The sequence below is a fragment of the Lactuca virosa genome, chromosome 5 (genome assembly GCF_052849685.1).
Source record: "Lactuca virosa cultivar CGN04683 chromosome 5, Lactuca_virosa_CGN04683_v6, whole genome shotgun sequence".
NCBI classification, from domain to species: domain Eukaryota; kingdom Viridiplantae; phylum Streptophyta; class Magnoliopsida; order Asterales; family Asteraceae; genus Lactuca; species Lactuca virosa.
In genome coordinates, this window is record NC_136430.1 from 9,558,525 (window position 1) to 9,581,783 (window position 23,259).

General features: G+C 39.8%; 1 protein-coding gene across 1 annotated transcript; it reads left to right on the top strand.

Moving 5' to 3' along the window:
• The first annotated feature begins 21,576 nt into the window (after positions 1 to 21,576).
• LOC145112526 (long-chain-alcohol O-fatty-acyltransferase-like) lies at positions 21,577 to 22,939 on the top strand. The gene has a single exon (XM_079048680.1). The coding sequence runs from the start codon at positions 21,719 to 21,721 to the stop codon at positions 22,778 to 22,780; it is 1,062 nt and encodes a 353-aa protein (XP_078904806.1). The 5' UTR covers positions 21,577 to 21,718; the 3' UTR covers positions 22,781 to 22,939.
• Positions 22,940 to 23,259: the final 320 nt, after the last annotated feature.

The window sequence follows — 23,259 nt, forward strand, 5'->3', positions numbered from 1 at the left end:
CCTGGTATGTATGTAAATTATAAATTTATTCGGCTTTATGTAGAAACTTGACGAGTTGGAGGCCCCAAACTCGTCGAGAAGGGAATGGATTTGGACGCGGGTTTTGAAGTCTACTCGATGAGTTGGAAGCCTCAACTCGACGAGTAGGACTGGCAGAATGAAACCCTAATTTTGGGCTTTTGCACCTTATTTAAGCATCTTCATCCCCTCATGCCAGCCTCATTTACAGCCTCCAAGTCCCAAACTCTAAATCTCGAAACCCTAATGCTTTGTGTGAGTTTGTGAGCCATCCCTAAGAGAGTTTTGTGTTTTTGAAGCTTGTGGGAGAAGAATAAGCTTGGGGATTCCAGAAGAAGCTAGTAGATCCAGAGCCACCACTTCATTCTCATCATTTTCTGGTAAGCAAGTCTCAAACTTGCTTAGTGAATTCTTAGATCTCCTTATTATCACTTTATTGAGTTTTTGGTCCAAGAAGCATGATCCTTGGGAAATGAACTTCCCAAGTGAGTATACCTTCAGATCTAGAATCATGGAGGGCTTTCATGTCATAAAGGTGCAAACTTTATGGCCATTGAAGCCCCATGAAAGCTTTAGGATGTAATTTTGGGCTTTTAAGCTCCAAAAGGCCATGCATGGAAGGAAAGTTAGGAGTTTTACATATTTTTGAAGTATCTAGGGTCCAGATCTCAGTGTATATGCCTTAGTTTGGAGTATTGATGGCTTATGGACCAAGATCTAGGTCCTAAAGAGCTAGGGTTTGAACTAGATCCATTAAGTAAGGGTATTAACGGGTAAAGTTGGAAACTTTACCCTTAAAAGGACAATTTCACTGTATAGGTGGAGTATGGAACTTAGATCTGAAGAATAGGGGCTTAATCCATTTGGATGAAGCAAGAGACTGAAGAACTCGGCGAGTTCATGGAGGAACTCGATGAGTTGGTTCGATTTGTCCCAATTATGTGAAGGACAGAATTTGGCGAGTCTGGGGGAGGACTCAACGAGTAGACTCGTTTTATCCCGTTTGAGAGTAGCATGGAAACTCGGCGAGTCAAGAGGATGACTCGACGAGTTGAGTCAACTCAGGTTTGATTTGACTTGACTGGACGTTGACTTTGACCAAGGTTGACCCGTGAAAGGGGTTTTGAGTATGGAATGGTATCTAAGAGGTTGTTCTGTATAGGGTGTGAGTTGAGCCGGTCGTGAAGCAGGGACACTTCAGCTATTCACATGACATTGAGGTGAGTTTCCTCTAGTAGGAATGGGTCTACGGCACCAAGGTCGGCCTGTATATGTATTCTGATTAGTAGCCGAGTGTGGGCGAGGCCCGTATCTCAAAGATAGCTGAGTGTGGGCGAGGCCATATCTCATAGCATTATTTGAGCATGTATATAGGAATGATTGATAGATTTGGCTACACTTGTCTGTGTGATACCTTTATGTATGTTTAGTAATTGAGTGTGGGCGAGGCCCGTATCTCATAGTTAGACGAGTATGGGTGGGGCCCGTATCTCGTAGTTAGCCGAGTGTAGGTGGGGCCCGTATCTCGTAGTTAGCTGGGTGTGGGCGGGCCCGTATCTCATAGTCAGCAGAGTGTGGGCGAGGCTCGTATTTCCTAGTTAGCCGAGTGTGGGCGGGGACCGTATCTCATTGAGTATGGGCGGGGCCCGTATCTCTTAGTAGCATGATTATGTGTATGGTATGTGGTAGTTTGGGGAGCTCACTAAGCTTCGTGCTTACAGTTTTCAGTTTTGGTTTCAGGTACTTTCGGTAGCAAGGGGAAGAGCTCGGGATGACTGCAGTACACACACCATTATGTTTATAGCCTGGGATGTTTGCTTTGATATTTTGACAGATGTTTTGGTATGAGATACTATTACTTATGTTTTGATGGGATGATTTTGATAACTATGGTTTTATTTATTAATTAAAAATGAAAATTTTGGTCATGATTTTTGGGATGTTACACTCTATCTCGTCCTCTGCTTGATGAGTTGTGTTTCTCTTACGATAATTAGAGATAGTAAGTACTTCCATGTCGTCATGCGGAGGTTTTTGCAGCAGATCATGTCACAACTAGGAATTCTATGCTTTTGTAACAATAATGATGATAACATTTGTAACCAAAAATTTGAAAACATGCATGATGTTCATTCAATGACACCAAAATTCCATCAAACACCCTATACAAACACTTCAAATAGTCAACAAAAGATTGGAAACCCTACAAATCCCGGCTTAAGTCCATTATGGACTAGGATTTTCTTATTGGGCCTAATGGGCCAATAAGCTTCCAATTTGACTATTTTGGGCTTAGAACTCTTAAATGGGCTCTAATTGGACCCACATTCATAAAACCTAACCTCTTGGGTCATCATGGGCCTAAAATGAAATGGTTTACCCTAATGGGCCTAATTGGGCCATAATTGATTTAATTAGCATTAATGGGTCATAAAACCCATCCTATTATGCTTATTGGGCCGTAACCCATCCTAAAGGCCCAATGGGCCAAAAATCTACTTAATGGACTCATGGTTTCGAATAAGAACAAACAATGGCCAAAGATAAGCTATTTCTTTTCTCAAAAGCCCAAATGCTCGGCCCACATATATAAAAAAAAGAGAGAGAAAAAGAAAGGAATTAAGGAGAATTGGACACATACTTATTACATTGTGGTATTCTATGCAAGAAATCTCATGCATCAAGAACTTCCATCACCTCACTCTTTCTCTTCCCTCCCTTCTTTTTCTTCTCGGCCGAAAGCACCAAACCCACACACACACTTACTTTCAAACACCTCCAAATCTCTCAAGAACATCCCTACTTACTTCTAAGATTTTCGAGATTTAGAGCAATTTCAAGAAGGTTTACCACCAAAAAGTCATCTCTCCGAGGTAAGTTCTTGCATGTTCAAGTGTTATAACTCCATTTTATTTCAAGAAACTCCTTTTAATCAAGTGTGTGTAATCATACTCTTAGAAACATCCTATGTCCGAAAACCACTCCAAGAAGTTTGTTCAAGCCAAAAACAACACCATCTTCTTCCATTTCTACTTCAAAACCGAGAGCAACTAAGCAAGGTGAGTTCATACCCCCTTGTTTTCGGTTTTTACTTGTTTTTGGGGGGAGAATACAAGTACTATGTGTTGATCTATGTGTGTATGCTTGTTATATGTGATTTCTTTGGTTTATGTTGTGAAAATACGATATTATTTGCTATATCTTGAAATCTATGGCTAAAATGTGAAGGATACATAAACAAATAACATAATAAACAACATACTTCAAAGTGTCATTTTTGCAAAAATAACAAAGATTTGGGTAAAATATGATATTTTTGGTTTTACAAGGATAAAATAGTATTATTTACATAAAACTCTGACTTTTATGAAAATAACACTTTTCTAGGGGTCAAAAACATAAATTATAGCTTATTAGACTTACATTTGGGCCTCACGGGTTTTTGGGCCCAAAGTTGCGAAAAATGAAGAGTTTTGGGGGCTGAAGTGGTAAACTTATCAAAATATGAGTCTAAAACGTGAATAAACTATTTTAGGGGCTGAAAATCACTTTGATGCAAAATTTTGACTAAAAATGCAAAGTTTTTGATTTTAGGGTCAAAATTGTAAAACTTACGGAATTTGAGCCAAAAATGTAAACTTTTTACAAATAAGGGCTGGAAATGGCAAATACAATAGTTTTGGGCTGAAATTATTATTTAAATAAAGTTTGGGTCGAAAATGTCAAGAAAAATGGTTTAAGGACCAAAAATGTCAATTTTCATAAAAAGGGGCTAAAAGTGCCATTTTTATAGATAAAGGGGTTGCAATGGTCAAACTAAATGTTTTTGGGCCGAATAGACAAATATTAAATTATTGGATTAAAAATATCAAGTTTATAACGCATGGTTTTTAAAAATATTCAAAGATATATATATATATATATATATATATATATATATATATATATATATATATATATATATATATATATATATATATAACCAAACTTCGTTATAAATCAAACGTCAAAGTATTTTAACACTTCGAATAAACATTTACCTTACAACAAATACCTACACTACGAACATAAAATCGATAAATTATAAATGATTCAATGATTGGGCTCAAAAATCTTCTGTTCGTGCTATTGGGTCTTTGTGGCCCAATATCATGATTATTGGGCCCAATATATTCACACATGTTTATTAGGCTTCCGGTGACCCAATTACATACCCAATGGGCCTTTATCAGCTTTAACATGCTATTGGGCCTTAGTGGCCCATTTGCATTGCTAATATGGTCCTAAACATTCATCATATGCTTAATGGGCTATAACGTGTCCATAGCATACTCGACAACATGTATTAACATACAAAGTTAGTGGGCCTCTGTTGTCCTCTTTTCTTTGTCTGTTAGGCTTACCTTATATTCACGTAAACATAAATCGGGATTGTAAAACAATGTTATTCAATTTCATTTGGATTTAGTGAGAAATAACGGGTGGCACCAATAAGTGTCGTTCGTAGTCTGTAGTTATAATCAGAGTCTCCTGGAGGGAGAGCGAGAGTTTGTGTATAGATCTATACGGGGGTGACTCCCCCACATTATGAAAGGCATTTCACTTTTACATGTTTTGAAATCATATACACGTATACTTATGGATCATCGCATTTTTTTGTAAACAATTTTTGTTACAGAAAATATCGGATTTTCTGGGTTTTACAAACAATACAAAACATTTTCACATCAAACGTGCTTATGAACTCACCAACATTATATATGTTGACCGTTTTCAAAATAACTTGTGTTCTCAGGTAACCGTTAGAATGAAGAATTATCAAGTGTGTTTCTGAAACGTCTTTTGTGTGTTGTCAATCGATAAACAATTTATGTTTTGGATTATGTAATGTAAACAATGTATTTGATGTGAACAATGACGGTTGTAATGTATTAATGCATGGTTATGTTTATGTGATGTTTCATGTATATTCATTGTGATGATATTTCAATTTAAGTCACACGAGCCCTCGGACGTTTCCGCCGTCTGGTTCGGGGGTGTGACAGGTTGGTATCAGAGCTCTGTTTATAGTGAAATGACATATATAACCACACATTGATATGCAACTATAAACCCAAAGAGGGACTAAATAACTCTGAACAAAACAAATAAAATATAAAAATAAACACTCTTACTTGTGCGACTTAGAAAAATAAGCATAATAACAATTCAAATAAGACATTTGGAAAATCCTGACATCTCGGTTAAGCCACGACTGTTCACAGTTGTATTAGGGATGAATATAGCCTGATCAAATACATTTCCTTCAGAATACGACTATCACATGCCCTGGAGCGATCGCGATGGTCAGTAAACCTAAGGCATACCTTTTGTTAACCAAGAGGAGAACATCAAACCAATTTCAATAACAACTAAAATGTCTTAGGAATAATAATGGTTTAATTATATACCCTCTTGCAGACAGTATGGCTGGCTTCCATCTTCCTGGAGATCCGTATTTCCCTAATCAGTGGAATAACGGATGGCTTGAGGAGGAACCTGAAGAGGAGTCTGAGGAGGAACAAAAGGATGGGATCGAAGACGGACCTGCGGAGCCTGTGGCTGACTCTGGAGGGGAAGAATCTAGCGACAATAGTGACGATAACTCGGACGCAGAGTCCGTAGTCATCAACCCACCATTTCCAGTTAGGGTGCCAGCACATCGGATGGGCCCTAATGGCCCTACACCCCCATGGGGAGTTGACATTCGGAGATGGAGTAGGCAGCAAGGTCAGCGACCCCCGTACGGCATGGCGAGAGAATTCTATGATCTGAGGGATGGAGGACCGGCAGACCGAGCACTTCCTGTTGTGGTAAGACGATTGAGGGATACCGGCAACTTAGCTCAGAACACTGCTGACAACATGCATCAGATGCGAGAGAGGGTTGCAAGGGCCGAGCAGGAAACACAGGAAGTTATCAGGGAATTCCACATGAGACGGGAGATGTGGGAGGCCCGACTTCGAGACATGGAGCGACAGGTGGCTCGACTTCAGGGAGCATCCACATCTACAACACCACCCCCCGATGCATCTCGTCGTGATTAGGACCAGCTTTACCTACTACTAGTATTATGTTCTCTTATGCTTACCATGTTATGTACTACCGACTCCATGTTTAAGTGATTACACTACTCATAGAGTCGTTATGCTGCCGAACTTTGTACCCCTATGTATGCTCTTTCGGGCAAATTTTCATGTATCAAAGTACGAATATTATTAGTGGAAAGTATTATGTGTTTTGTCGTGATGTTGTTATCTTCTATGTGTTCTATATTCTTATTGTTTGGTGTAAATATATGGAATCACTTAGATGCACAATCGATTCATGGAATTCCCAACTTAAATACAATACATACTCAACATCTTTCTGTTCCATAACAGCAAGATGCCGCAAAGACCAAACAGTGGAAATAATCAACCACCGCCGCCACCAGAAATCAACTCTGTTGCATTTCAAGCAGCTGTATTTTCTGCAGTCACAGCAGCACTGGCGCAGATCCACAATGGGAACAATGGTGGAGGCAACGGACAGGGGGGCGGAAGTTCAAACAACGGGATGAACCAAGGACCTACCAAGACATGCTCTTACAAAGATTTCACCAACGCCAAGCCACAAACCTTTAATGGCACAGGGGGAATAATAACCCTGAAAAGATAGATTGAAAAGGTGGAATCTGTGTTCGAGATATGCGGATGCCCTGAAGAAGTCAAGGTGGAGTTTGCAGCATGTACATTTGTTGATCAAGCTCTCACCTGGTGGAATGGACATGTGGAAGCTATGACTCTTCCGGTGGCTAATGCTATGCCTTGGGCGGAATTGAAAGAAATGTTGATGGCCGAATACTGCCCGCGTGGCGAAGATCAGAAAATGGAGCAAGAGTTATGGAATCTCACCGTCTGAAACTCCGACATCAATGCCTACATATCAAGGTTTAGTGAATTGTCTCTGTTGTGCCCTGGCATGATTACTTCGGAAGGGAAGAAAATCGAACGATTCATCTGGGGATTAACCTCCCCAATTCAAGGAAACGTGATAGCCGCAAATCCTGAAACCTTTGATAGTGCCAAGAGGTTGGCCAAGAAGTTGTACGACCACAACAACAAGAAGGGCGAGAAAGCAGGGGAAACTGAAAGCAAGAAGGAGAGTGATAACAAGAATGGAAAGAATAAAAAGAGGAAGGGACGACAAGGCTCAAAGTCGTCAAAGAAACAACAAACAGTGACAGTTCATACTGCAACCACCCAAGTTCCCTCCCCCCCCCCCCACATGCTCCAGCCTCATCCACCCCAAGTGCCCCTAAGAAGTATTCTGTAAATCTCCCAAACTGCAACAAGTGCAATCTCCATCACAATGGTGAATGCAGGGAGATACATTGTACTAGTTGCAACCAAAAGGGTCACACGGCAAAATATTGTAGGACCTATCCTCCCCAGAACCAGCAACAGGGAAACAACAACAACAACAACCGCAACAACAACAACAACAACAACAACAACAACAACAACAACACCAACAACAACAACAACGGCAACAACGTTGGGGCTAGCCACACCTGTTATGGATGTGGAAGGACTGGGCATTTCCGTCGAAACTGCCCCAATGTCAACAACCAAGGGAATGGAGGAGCGAGGAGAGTGTTGACCATGGGTCAAGGAGAAACGGTTCAGGATCCCTTTGATATCGGAGCAGAGCGGAGTTTTGTGAGTAATAAATTCAAACATTTTCTAAAACAACAACCCCAGAAGCTTAATGAAACCTTTACGGTGGAAATGGCTAATGGGAAAACAGAATCAACTAGGGAAATCTACGTAGGATGTACCCTAACCTTAAATGACCACGCATTTCAAATAAACTTGATGCTTGTAACTATTAGGAGTTTTGATGTGATTATCGGCATGGATTGGTTGAGCCCCCATCATGCCGAAATTATGTGTCGCGAGAAGGTCGTTCGCCTTCGTCTCCCTAACCACGAAACCCTAATCATATACGAAGACAAACCCAGTACGAACCTTTCCCTTATCTCATGTATTAAGGCACAAAAGTGTCTACAAAAGAAGGACTTTGCGTTTCTGGCTCACATCGTGGATAAATCCAAGGAAGAGATTAATATTCGAGACATCCCAGTGGCTTGCGATTTCCCTGACATCTTTCCTGAAGATCTTCCGGGGATACCCCTAGAAAGACAAGTCGAGTTCCGAATCGACCTTGTACCAGGAGCTACACCCATCGCCAAATCGCCCTATAGGTTGGCTCCTGCGGAGATGCAAGAATTTTCAAGCCAACTCAGCGAACTCATGAACAAAGGATTCATCCGACCCAGCTACTTACCTTGGGGAGCTCCGGTTCTTTTTGTTAAAAAGAATGACGGATCATTTAGGATGTGCATCGATTATAGAGAACTGAATAAGCTCACTATCAAAAATCGCTACCCACTACCACGAATCGACGATCTGTTCGACCAGCTTCAAGGAGCAAATTACTTCTCTTAGATAGATCTACGATCCGGCTGTCATCAGCTCAAGGTCCGGGAGGAGGATATCCCCAAGACCGCTTTCCGAACTCGCTATGGACATTATGAATTTGTTGTAATGCCCTTCGGTCTAACGAATGCCCCTGCCGCATTTATGGACCTGATGAATCGAGTTTGCCGACCATTCCTCGACAACTTTATCATCGTTTTCATCGACGATATCCTGGTCTATTCCCGAAGCGAAGAGGAACATGGTCGACATCTCCGAAAAATCTTGGAAACCCTGCGAGCCGAAAAGTTATACGCAAAACTCTCTAAGTGTGAGTTCTGGTTCCGTAGCGTAAACTTTTTGGGTCATGTTGTCAGCCAAGAAGGGATACATGTGGACCCTTCTAAGATCTAAGCTATTGAAGGATGGGCAGTCCCAACGACACCCACAGAAATTCGTCAATTTCTGGATCTCGCAGGCTATTACAGAAGATTCATCCAGAACTTCTCCAGAACGGCCAAGCCTCTTACCATGCTTACATAAAAGGGCGTACCATTTGAATGGATAGAAAAGCAGGAGGTTGCCTTCCGAACTCTGAAACGAGCTCTCTGTAGTGCACCAGTACTATCATTACCAGAGGGAACTGAGGACTTCGTAGTTTACTGAGATGCTTCGAATCAGGGCTTAGGTTGTGTACTCATGCAGCGTGGGAAGGTGATAGCTTATGCATCCCGACAACTAAAAACACATGAGGTGAATTATACCACCCATGATCTCGAATTGGGAGCTGTGGTCTTTGCTTTGAAGATTTGGAGGCACTACCTTTATGGTACAAAGTGCACCATTTTCACCGACCACAAAAGCCTCCAACACATTTTAAATCAAAAAGAGTTAAACATGAGGCAGCGAAGATGGATTGAGCTGATAAACGATTACGAGTGTGAAATCAAGTACCACCCAGGCAAGGCTAACGTGGTAGCTGATGCCTTGATTCGAAAAGAATACTCGAATCGTCGTGTGAAAACTCTTATAATAACCATTCGATCCCATCTATTCTCGCAAATAAAAGAAGCCCAGTCTGATGCCATGAAGACAGAAAACAGAACAAGCGAAGCGTTACGTGGAATGGAAAAGAGCTTCGAAGTCAAGGAGGATGGAACATATTATTTCATGAACCGAATTTGGGTCCCTCAACTTAGGGGATTCAGAGAGGTAGTCATGAATGAGGCTCATAGGACACGATACTCCATCCATCCGGGTTCAGATAAAATGTACCTGGATATCAAGCAATATTATTGGTGGTCTAACATGAAGGCAGAAATTGCCACTTACGTTAGCAAGTACCTCACTTGCGCTAAAGTGAAGGTATAATATCAAAAGCCCTCGGGACTATTATAACAGCCGGTAATACCCGAGTGGAAATGGGAAAGGATTACCATGGACTTTGTGACCAAATTACCCAAGACAACTGATGGATTGGATGCCATATGGGTAATAGTCAATAGGTTGACGAAATCCGCCCATTTCCTGCCAATAAAGGAGACATACAAGATGGAGCGATTGACGAGAATCTACATCAAGGAAATTGTGAGACTCCATGGAGTGCCAATATTTATCATCTCAGATCGATATAGTAGATTCACTTCACGCTTTTGGCAATCACTTCAGAAAGCTATGGGAACACAACTCGACATGAGCACTGCTTACCACCCACAAACGGATGGTCAAAGTGAGCGAACCATTCAAACGCTTGAAGATATGCTTCGATCATGTGTGATAGACTTTTGAAGGTCGTGGGATATCCACTTGCCTTTAATTGAGTTTTCGTACAACAATAGTTATCACACAAGCATCAAAGTTGCTCCTTTTGAAGCGTTATATGGGCGTAAATGTAGATCACTGTTGTGTTGGGCTGAGGTAGGTGACACTCAGCTAGCAAGAGGACAGACACCAAACAATGCTTTAACAGGGCCAGAAATCATACGTGAAACGACAGAGAAGATAGTTCAAATCAGAGCTTGACTTCAAGCATCACGAGACCGACAGAAGAGTTATGCTGATAAACGGCGAAAGCCCTTAGAATTTCAAGATGGGGATCGGGTGTTGTTAAAGGTCTCTCCTTGGAAAGGGGTGATTCGTTTCGGGAAATGGGGAAAACTAAACCCACGATACATTGGGCCATTAGAGATTCTTGCCCGAATCGGTCCAGTGGCCTATAGGCTGCAGCTACCAGTTGAGCTCAGCAGTGTACACCCCGTGTTCCATATTTCCAATTTGAAGAAGTGCTTATCCGATGAAACTCTTGTCATCCCATTGGAAGAAATCGAAATCAATGAGAATCTCATGTTCATCGAGGAACCAGTTGAAATCATGGACAGGGAAGTGAAGCGTACTAAGCAAAGTCGCATTCCGATTGTGAAGGTTCGATGGAACGTAAAGCGTGGACCGGAATTCACATGGGAACGCGAAGACCAAATGAAACAAAAGTACCCTCACTTATTCTCGCATTCTCAAACCTAGCTTCAAAAAGAATTTCGGGATGAAATTCCCTCTAACGGGGGGATTATGTCACAACTAGGAATTCTATGCTTTTGTAACAATAATGATGATAACATTTGTAACCAAAAATTTGAAAACATGCATGATGTTCATTCAATGACACCAAAATTCCATCAAACACCCTTTACAAACACTTCAAATAGTCAACAAAAGATTGGAAACCCTACAAATCCCGGCTTAAGTCCATTATGGACTAGGATTTTCTTATTGGGCCTAATGGACCAATAAGCTTCCAATTTAACTATTTTGGGCTTAGAACTCTTAAATGGGCTCTAATTGGACCCACATTCATAAAACCTAACCTCTTGGGCCATCATGGGCCTAAAATGAAATGGTTTACCCTAATGGGCCTTATTGGGCCATAATTTATTTAATTAGCATTAATGGGTCATAAAACCCATCCTATTATGCTTATTGGTCCGTAAACCATCCTAAAGGCCCAATAGGCCAAAAATCTACTTAATGGACTCATGGTTTCGAATAAGATCAAACAATGGCCCAAGATAAACTATTTCTTTTCTCAAACTCCCAAATGCTCGGCCCACATATATAAAAAAAGAGAAAAAGAAAGGAATTAAGGAGAATTAGACACATACTTATTACATTGTGGTATTCTATGCAAGAAATCTCATGCATCAAGAACTTCCATCACCTCACTCTCTTTCTTCCCTCCCTTCTTTTTCTTCTCGGCCGAAAGCACCAAACCCACACACACACTTACTTTCAAACACCTCCAAATCTCTCAAAAACATCCCTACTTACTTCTAAGATTTTCGAGATTTAGAGCAATTTCAAGAAGGTTTACCACCAAAAAGTCATCACTCCTTGGTAAGTTCTTGCATGTTCAAGTGTTATAACTCCATTTTATTTCAAGAAACTCCTTCTAATCAAGTGTGTGTAACCATACTCTTAGAAACATCCTAAGTTCGAAAACCACTCCAAGAAGTTTGTTCAAGCCAAAAACAACACCATTTTCTTCCATTTCTACTTCAAAACCGAGAGCAACTAAGCAAGGTGAGTTCATACCCCCTTGTTTTCGGTTTTTACTTGTTTTTGTGTGGAGAATACAAGTACTATGTGTTGATCAATGTGTGTATGCTTGTTATATGTGATTTCTTTGGTTTATGTTGTGAAAATACGATATTATTTGCTATATCTTGAAATCTATGGCTAAAATGTGAAGGATACATAAACAAATAACATAATAAACAACATACTTCAAAGTGTCATTTTTGCAAAAATAACAAAGATTTGGGTAAAATATGATATTTTTGGTTTTACAAGGATAAAATAGTATTATTTACATAAAAATCTGACTTTTATGAAAATAACACTTTTCTAGGGGTCAAAAACATAAATTATAGCTTATTAGACTTACATTTGGGCCTCACGGGTTTTTGGGCCCAAAGTTGCGAAAAATGAAGAGTTTTGGGGGCTGAAGTGGTAAACTTATCAAAATATGAGTCTAAAACGTGAATAAACTATTTTAGGGGCTGAAAATCACTTTGATGCAAAATTTTGACTAAAAATGCAAAGTTTTTGATTTTAGGGTCAAAATTGTAAAACTTACGGAATTTGAGCCAAAAATGTAAACTTTTTACAAATAAGGGCTGGAAATGGCAAATACAATAGTTTTGGGCTGAAATTATTATTTAAATAAAGTTTGGGTCGAAAATGTCAAGAAAAATGGTTTAAGGACCAAAAATGTCAATTTTCATAAAAAGGGGCTAAAAGTGCCATTTTTATAGATAAAGGGGTTGCAATGGTCAAACTAAATGTTTTTGGGCCGAATAGACAAATATTAAATTATTGGATTAAAAATATCAAGTTTATAACGCATGGTTTTTAAAAATATTCAAAGATATATATATATATATATATATATATATATATATATATATATATATATATATATATATATATATATATATATATATATATATATATATATATATATATATATATATATATATATATATATAACCAAACTTCGTTATAAATCAAACGTCAAAGTATTTTAACACTTCGAATAAACATTTATCTTACAACAAATACCTACACTACGAACATAAAATCGATAAATTATAAATGATTCAATGATTGGGCTCAAAAATCTTCTGTTCGTGCTATTGGGTCTTTGTGGCCCAATATCATGATTATTGGGCCCAATATATTCACACATGTTTATTAGGCTTCCGGTGACCCAATTACATACCCAATGGGCCTTTATCAGCTTTAACATGCTATTGGGCCTTAGTGGCCCATTTGCATTGCTAATATGGTCCTAAACATTCATCATATGCTTAATGGGCTATAACGTGTCCATAGCATACTCGACAGCCTGTATTAACATACAAAGTTAGTGGGCCTCTGTTGTCCTCTTTTCTTTGTCTGTTAGGCTTACCTTATATTCACGTAAACATAAATCGGGATTGTAAAACAATGTTATTCAATTTCATTTGGATTTAGTGAGAAATAACGGGTGGCACCAATAAGTGTCGGTCGTAGTCTGTAGTTATAATCAGAGTCTCCTGGAGGGAGAGCGAGAGTTTGTGTATAGATCTATACAGGGGTGACTCCCCCACACCTGAGTTGTTCGCTACAGTTAGACTCGGCCAGTCTAGGGTGACAAAATCTTAATTTAAGACCGGCATTCGATAAAATGCCAAGACATGCGAATTAGTCATTATTATGCATGGTTATAACGACTCACATAGATATCCATTATCATCTAAGTAATCATGGGAAATCATATTCATACGCTGTGACGATGCAAAAAGATTATACAATAATACAAAACTAACGTACCATTTATATCGGAAAACATCGGGTTTTCCGGGAAACAACATTATTCACTTCTACTTACAACAACTATAATACAAGGAACTATTATGAAAGGCATTTCACTTTTACATGCTTTGAAATCATATACACGTATACTTATGGATCATCACATTTTTTTGTAAACAATTTTTGTTACAGAAAATATCGGATTTTCTGGGTTTTACAAACAATACAAAACATTTTCACATCAAACCTACTTATGAACTCACCAACATTATATATGTTGACCGTTTTCAAAATAACTTGTGTTCTCAGGTAACCGTTAGAATAAAGAATTATCAAGCATGTTTCTGAAACGTCTTTTGTGTGATATCAATCGATAAACAATTTATGTTTTGGATTATGTAATGTAAACAATGTACTTGATGTGAACAATGACGGTTGTAATGTATTAATGCATGGTGATGTTTATGTTATGTTTCATGTATATTCATTGTGATGATATTTTAATTTAAGTCACACGAGCCCTCGGACGTTTCCGCCGTCTGGTTCAAGGGTGTGACAGATCAGGATGCGATATCGCCGTCTGAGGCAATGAACCATCCGATGACGGTTTCCGGAAACTGCTCTGGAGTACTGGCCCCGTAATCGGTGAGATCTGCGCCATGAGCGCCTGGATTGGAGTCTGCGTTCTATACTCGTAGTGGTGTTCGTTGGTTTTCGCCACCGGTATGCGAAACAGATCTGGTACTGCAGGCGTAGGTGTTGTTGGGCTTAAGTCACCGTTTTCTGAAGAACCAATGTCGTTAATTGGCTGTATCACTATGAGGATACGTCTGGATGACGCCAAATGTTGTGACATGCTCTACAGGGAGTTTGGATGCTTGATGATGTAACTGCCTTGGGAGCTTCCCTAAGAACACAATCACAGAAGAACCATTAGAGGACGAACGGGTGCTCTCCCGGGACGTCACTCTGACGATCAAGTTAGTTTTATGAGAGAGAGAATTAGGGTAAGTTCATGAGAGAGAAGATGGATCTCTTCCTTGAGGCGGAATAGATCCTTTTATACCTGTTACTAACGGATCGTGGGGACCTCGTCCAATGAGTGTGATACATGGCCTCCTCTAACTAGGAGAATTATGCCAACGTTATCTAACTGCCTGGTGACATCAGTTCTGGGCGGCACCAAGGCTTCTTGTCACGTCCTTATTGGTAGTGAGTAAATGAGAAGATCACGGGGAATATTCGTCCCTCCCGACTGGGATGCGAAACTCACCCTAGTTTCATACCTGATTCAGCTCTGGAAATCTAAACGATTCTCCCTCATTTGGATTCGTCGAAGCTCTTCCAACCCACAAAATTTGATGGATTCCGAACCCATCTTACCCCCTTATAACTCAAAGCGCCGACTACCTGAGCTTACCAAGAACTAGCATTCCATTAATAGCCAATCCCGGTAATCGCACAACTCTTGAAATCCAGATGAATACTCCCCGAAATCTCATCAAGCCCGATAACCCCAATCGATTCTCGTGATACATCACCAAATCTATAAGTCCTTTATGCTGGTGACAAAGACCATAACCCTTGCTCTGAACTGGAGAACCTTCACTCCAACTTCCCATCCTCAAAAGAATTTTTGAATTCTAACCATCTTCAACCCTTGCGATAATAAAATTCCCCTGGTACTTCCAATGGCCAAACAAACTCATACGGTTGCCACCTTCATCTTCTTGCTATCACTCCTTCCCTAGCAATAGTAGAGATTGGACCCAAAGGTCCTGCCATAGACGACTGCCGATCCTACTTGAATAAATTCTAACACGACTGAACTCTGACTTCATTGGAGAACTAACCAACTAATCCAACCATAAACCTTCCAAACGATACCCCTGAATTGACCCCATCAAAGAACTGGAACAACAACCGAACAAACTGGAACCTGCTCAACAAGATACGACCCACTAATGACTCTTGGCATGCAAAATGGAAGGCAACAATTCTTGATGATATAACCCAAGCAATAACAGAGAACTAAACCAAAGATAATGCTTACCTAAACCAATACAAGATTCCAAAGCAATATAAATACTGATAATAATCATGACGAAAGCAAAAGATAACATGCCCGTAATAGTATCTGTTGAAACTCTGGCCTCCCCTGACTGCCACTGAAATGCTCGACTCCTTGTTGTCAGGGCTTCTACCCTACCCTCACGCTCTCGGCCTCTAGAAATCATATCATTCAGGATCTCACACCCTGACAGACTCATGAACTCCTTGATGCCATCCCTCAACATATCATGATATCTCACTTTCTTCACCTCCTCGTCCGCTGCATACTGCGGAACCAACAAATCCCTCTCACGAAACTTGGTAGTGATCACTGCCACAGTCTCAGTCGTCTGGTGAAGGTCCTGAAACTCCCCCGCCAACTACTGTACCTCCATAGCTGGTGCAAACCCGGCACTGAATAGGGTCACAAACTCAACCCAAGTCATCATCTCTAGATTCACCTCGCAAAGCAAAGTCTACCTCCTACCACCAATCTCGGGCTCTGTCTTTCAGAAGACAGGAGGCAAATATGTCCTTCGACCCCTCGGGGCAGAAATTTGTCCGGAAAGCGTTAGCCATATCCGCTAACCATCTCCTACTGGCAATGAGGTCCATCCCTCAAACAACTCGGGAGCTCCACAAGCATGGAACTCACAGAAGGAAAGAGCGCGAGCTCCAACAATAGCCATAATCTAAGTACGTAATGCACCCAGACGCTCATCCAAAATCCCCTCCTTGACCGTACCAAAGATCACAGAAGTCTGCTCCAAAATACCATGGGTAATCTCCGACGAGATAAACTCCCGCATCCGCTCATCAATTGGCTCAGTACCTGTACCTAAGCCTAAACCAGAACCTGAACCTCCTCCTAATGTGCTCATCACCACACCGAGACAAAACAATCATACTAATAATTAGAACATACCCAAGAATACACTTCCCACAGGCTTTCTAGATTCTCCAAGAATCTACCCGATTCGAGTATGGATCATGTGCTTTCAGTAGTATGGGCACAATACTACCTTCCATACACATCTATACTTTCCTCAAGAATCATCCCAAATCCTCTAAGTCACCTTCTCAAACTCATACTCCAATGCTCGCTAAACAGCGCAACTAAACCCACTGAAGCAATTCCTAGGCTTTCCTAGATTTCCGACCTCATCCTGCCATCAGCCGCTGAAGAAACTCCCCATAATGTCAGTTAACTACCTCATGAATACAATAACATGCAACAAATATTAGATAATTCTTCGAGTAAAAGACTTATCCCTACTACGGTTAGACTCAAACGAGAGTTACATAATAGGGTCAAATCCATCATTCTGAGATTATTCAACCTTCGTCACATGTGACTTAGTATATTCACTTAATAGTTAACTCATATCACTTAAGAGTTCCACAAAGCAAAAAGCAAGAAACATTTGTGCAGTAGCACTCCAATCCATAGAATAAACAAAGAACATTCACGCTCACATACTACAACTCATGCTAGGAACTTTCACTCTCACTGTCGGTTGCCTTATGCATGCAAATTATACACAATACAAGATCAAATAGACTGTCGAATAAAAGACTCTACCCTAGGACCACAACCAAACAAGGAACAGGAAATAAGGCCAAATCAATCATTCTAGGGCTATATGATCCTAATCGTATACAGTTTTTGAAAGCATACACTTAGCAATTACAGATACCAATACATATTCCCATTCCAGCATAGCATCCAATGCTTCCTAGACTACAAGGCATCACATATCAGGCCAATCTATCACGTAATTGCTGAAAGTATCCCTAGCCTCATCCTAACATGCAATTCTTATAACATATAATCATAACAAACATGTATGGGTATTCTAGGAATCACTTACTTGAGCTCGGCCGGTTGCACGCATCACACCCCCTTTGTCTTTACCAATATCCTTTTAGAAATTTCTTCATTTTCAAAAATCTTTTTTAAAAACTCGTTTTATTCTTAATAAAAATTACCAATTCCTCAGTTTGAGTTCAGTCACACCCGAGAGTGTACCTGAATCCCTCAAACCAAGGCTCTGATACCAACTTATAACATCCGAAAATTATGAGGTAAAAATTTCATTTCTAATTCAACCAAAACATTAATTATCTTTAAGTCAACATTCAAATATCCTTTTTCTAAAAATTCAAAAGTACTTTATTAGAAAATAGTTATCAAAGTATAATCCCAAAATCATCATAATGCGGAAACATGGGTGGATGCGCTGCGATCATACCGACCCCTTCCCTTTCAACCGGAAGTACCTGAAACCCTAACCATTAAAAACCGTAAGCACAAAGCTTAGTGAGTTCTCCAAAATACCACATACCATACATATCAACACATAATGGGCCCGACCCGTCATTCAGCCCCGCCTGGTATACAGATTTGTCAATCAACGAACCCCGCCCAATGAGTGTAACGGGCCTCGCCCTAACTCGCATAACGGGCCCCACCCAACATACAAACATGCAAGTATAACAAGTAATAGCATACAACATAACCTTTGGTCCCAGCCCACTAAGAATACGAACACATACACATGCAAGAGTCACGCAGACATCTAGCACCCTACCATAATAAACCCTGGGTCGGTATTGGTGCCTTTGACCCACTAAACATGGTGAGGAAGACTCACCTCAATCCAATGATAATCAAATAACTGCTCAGACCGATGAACCGGATAACCTCGTGCCAAGTAACAAAAAATACAATCTTAATCAATAATTAACCCGATAACCCAAAATTTGAGGCCCACTCCATAAACCAACTTCCTAAAGGGTAAAATACCATTTTATCATTTTCTTACTTGTTCCATAACCAAGGTCCAGCCCAAATGCACAAAAGCCCAAAATGGCAACCCAAAGCCCAAATCAAAAGCAACAAAAGCCCATTATGACCCAATAACCCGATTGGGCCCCAAAACCATCATGGTCCTACTTCCAAGAAAACCCTAAGTCCGTCCATGACCCAAATTCAGAACTCCAATGGCCCAACAAGGCCCAAACCTCAAAAAGCCCAAAAAGACAAACTGGGAAGTACGCCCCGCATACTCACTCTCGAAGCATAGAGTACAAGTGACTGATGCATAAAACCTACATTACGCTGAGTGTACTTCCTGCATACGCCCAACGTACTCATCAGGGACCAAAAATCCATATTAAGCTCTTAATGGTTAAGCCAATGACTTCCAAACTTAGATATGTGTAACACCCCAGTTTTCAGGTATTTTCAAATTCATCCATTGGTTTTAAATTATAAGTCAATTTGATCCCTAAGTCCAAGAATCATGCCTTGAAGCCCTAGTGGCATTTTGGTAATATGAGCTGAAGGAGTACGCTAAGTGTACATGTGCGTACACTGAGCGTACTATGGTGTGTCATAGTACGCTGGGCGTAGACTCACGTACGCTGGGCGTACTCACGTCAGGAGGAAACCTTAAAATTTAGGGTTTGAAGGGTATTTAAGCATCATATTGGCTCATTTCCTTTCCACCTTTCAGCCTCCACTCCCTTGGGACGTTTTTGCAAACCCTAATCTTTGAGTGTGCATTTTGGAGCTCAAGTGTGTGCTTTGTGGTGTGTTCTTAGTGTGTTAGAGGAAGAAGAAGATTCTTGGAGAAGCCTTGGTGAGGGAGCACCTTGTGGATCTGGGATTCTTATCGTCTTGAGAAGCTCCAGAAGGTATAAAGCTTCAATCTTGCCTTGTTTTCTTTTAGATCTTGCCATGAGGAAATTATGTATTCTTAGTCCCTTTTCTTGGTTTTAATGAGTATGTGCTACTCTAAGACCAAAGGATTCGTCCTTTCTGAAGAAATGAGGTGCAATAAGTCATAAAAATGTTATCTTGGCTCTTTTGGTGTATGCATGAGGTCTTTAGTGGTTAAGACAAGCTAGAATCTTGATGTTGGGCCTTATTAAGACATGCATAACCATAAAGTTGGAAACTTTATGGTTTGGAACACCTCTTTGGATCTGGATCTGATAGTTGGACGTTGGACTGAATTGGATAAGCTCTTAATCGAAGTCTTGCATGGCCACTGCGTACGCTGGGCGTCCCAAGGCGTACGCTGGGCGTAGGTGGTCAATGGCGCGATTTCAGGTCAATGCAGAGTACGTTGGGCGTACAGCTGGGTACGCCCTGCGTACTCAGCCTGTTGGGTTTTCGAGTTTGGACTTCAAGCTTTGGGCCATCTTTTGGGCTTGGATGCTTGGGCCCTTATTGGTCCATCTGATTATGGTTGTTTTGGGCTAAGTGAAGTGTTGGACCTTAGAGTAAGGCCCAAATAGGAGTTGGACCCAATTTGGAAAAATTTTATATCTTAATAGTAAGCGGAAAGATTTCATGAAAAAATAGGGTGTTTTTGTTGTGTAAAATTGTCTTTATTTTTCTAGAAAACGTTTTTTTTTTAAAAAAAAACAGAGTTTGGTTTTCATTTTCAGTTTTCCATAAAAAAATTTAGAAAACGCGTGTGGTTGAAACCGATGGAGTTTTCATTTTCCATTTTATAAATTTAGAAAACTTTGGAAAACTATAAAAATCACTTTTCTAATTTATATACAATCTGGATAACAAAAAATTCTAATTTTCTTGGAAAAAATTTTAAAATTGAATCAACGAACACGTTTTCAAAACTTTGATATCATTTGAAAATTTTCATGTAACACTGGAAAATTTTACATAAATAAATGCATGCTAAGCTTTTCCTTCCCAATCCTTCAATTTTCTTCCCTTTCCCTCTTTAAATGAAACTTGAGAACACATTTCCTCCCTTCTCTTTCTTTAAGAAAACTCGAGAACATCTATTTCTTCACTTTCCCTTCTTATAAAAAGCTCAAGAATGCCCATTTTCTCTTGATTCCTCTTATTTCCTTCTATTTCTTTCCTTCGAAAGCACTCAAAAACAGAATATAAAAGATGAGAGAGTAATAAAAATATATACCTCGGGAAATCGAAGGTGAATTAATTGGATTAAAGGTCGCAACTCTAGCCAACCCAACTACAAAAGTTATTATAACTTGAACAACTCAACTACACAAGTTGTTAATTATATTCACATATGCATATTCTCAATGTGCAATTGAAAAAAAAAAAATTGCATTTCTTTTTCATTGTTAATCATCTAGACTTAGCATATATGTTTGTTTGGTGTTTTTTTTATATGTTGTTGTAAAAAGAGTCTTCAAGTATTTTTTAAGTTCTAATTTAATACCAATGCACGATAAAATCTTTGCCAAAAAAACATGTTTTTGGCAAAAACAACTAGTTTTTGATCGGACAAAAAAAAATAGAAAATAGAAATAACATACTATAAATGTTTATACCGTTTTCACTTAATTTAAGTTAATTTTCTGAAAGATGATTTTTGGGGGCCCGCCCAATTAAACAGCTCCTCAATGAACAAATGAACAACGGTTTATGATCATATAAAATAATAAAATAATAATAAAAAAATACCCAGCACCAGGCCATCACAACAAGTTGAGTTGCATGACATATGCCCGGGGTAGATGGATTTGAGACAGCGGGGCAATTGCAGATGTGCATATCATAAAATAATATTATGAATATTTAATGGATATTCATATCTCGATAAACCCTAATAAACTATTTAATACAAAATGAAAAGAATCAAGGGCTGTTTGGCAAAAATGTTTATTGAACTTATAAGTTAATAAGTAAGTTCACTTATTAGAGGTTCTAAGTTATTTTTCATCCGGATACTTTTTCAACTATTAATTTGTTTTAACAATCTTAGCCAAACACCCCTAAGTGCCGAGAAATGGAGGACGACGGCGAAGAACTCAAAACTTTTGTCGAAGTATGGATTCTCGCCATCACCTCTCTCTGTTACTGCTACTTGATACCAACTCGGATCTCCAATGGCGTCTCCAGGTTCCTCTTTCTCCTACCCGTCATCATCTTCTTCTTCATCCTCCCACTCCCTCTCTCCTCCGTCCATCTCGCCGGCCCCACCATCTTCTACCTTGTCTGGCTCGCTAATTTCAAACTCGTACTCCTCGCATTCAATCGTGGTCCTTTAGCTTCCGATCCGCCATTACCTTTCTTCATTTTCATCTCCATCGCACTTCTTCCAATCAATCCTAAACACGCCGTTGCTGATATCTCAGATCCAGTTCCAGATTTAGCTTCAGTTCCATCGCATAAACCAACTCTATTGGCGTTTAAAGCATTGATTTTAGCTGTAATCGTTGGGACTTATCGGTACCAGGATAACCTCCATCGGTATGTGATTTTAGGTTTCTACTGTTGCCATGTCTACCTCGGTGTTGAGCTCCTTCTCGCGATCACTGCGTATTTTGTTAGGTTTTTTCTCGGATTCAAGTTTGAGATCGAACCGCAGTTTAATGAGCCTTACCTTGCTACATCGCTTCAGGATTTTTGGGGCCGGCGGTGGAACCTCATGGTAACGAGAATCCTCCGGCCTACAGTGTACGATCCAATTCGTGAGATCTCGTTGCCGGTTCTCGGAAAGCTATGGAGCCGGCTGCCGGCGATTTTCGCAACTTTTCTGGTGTCAGGGCTAATGCACGAGTTGATCTATCTATACTTTACACGTGTTCGGCCCACGTGGGAGGTGACATGGTTTTTTGTACTACAGGGTGTGTCTACGGCTGTAGAGGTGGCAGTGAAGAAGGCGGCAAAAGGCAAGTTCCAGTTGCACAGGGCAATGTCGGGGCCGCTTACGGTGGCGTTTGTGGCAGTGACTGATGTTTGGTTGTTCTTGCCGCAGATATTAAGGAACGGTGTGGATGTGAAGGCCATAAACGAATATTCTATCTTACTAAATTTTTTGAGGTCGACATGGGAGAGTAAAATTTGATAAAATCAGAAATGAGCTGTGTAAGGGGTAATCATGCTAATTTACATTTCCGTAAGGGGTTTCCCATTTGGGATGTTTTCCTTTTTTTCCCAGTTTAATAATACAAACTTCTGCAATCCATGCAAAATCAATTCAAACAAGTGAAACTTTTGTTGTTCATCAACCAAAGTTATGGATATGTTTTTAATTTCAAATTTTCAAAATTTTTAATATAAATAATATAAGTGAATATGTAAAATTGTAAACTAAACTGTATTTTTTTTTATAATTCATGACATTAGTTTTCCAATTTTTTTCAATACTATTCATTTAGCAGGTCAACCGGGTTGCCAGATGAGGTGGCATGTAGCATGCTTTTTTTATGACATGTCACTATTCGGTTACATCACATTTTGGATGTCAAAATTGAAAGAAAATAAAATGAAATATAGTAACTTTTATGATAGTTATCCAAATATATTGAAAAATATGGCGACTTG

Bases quoted from the DNA above. Each gene is read 5' to 3' on its own strand.
- LOC145112526 (XM_079048680.1), top strand. From the start codon at position 21,719: ATGGAGGACGACGGCGAAGAACTCAAAACTTTTGTCGAAGTATGGATT.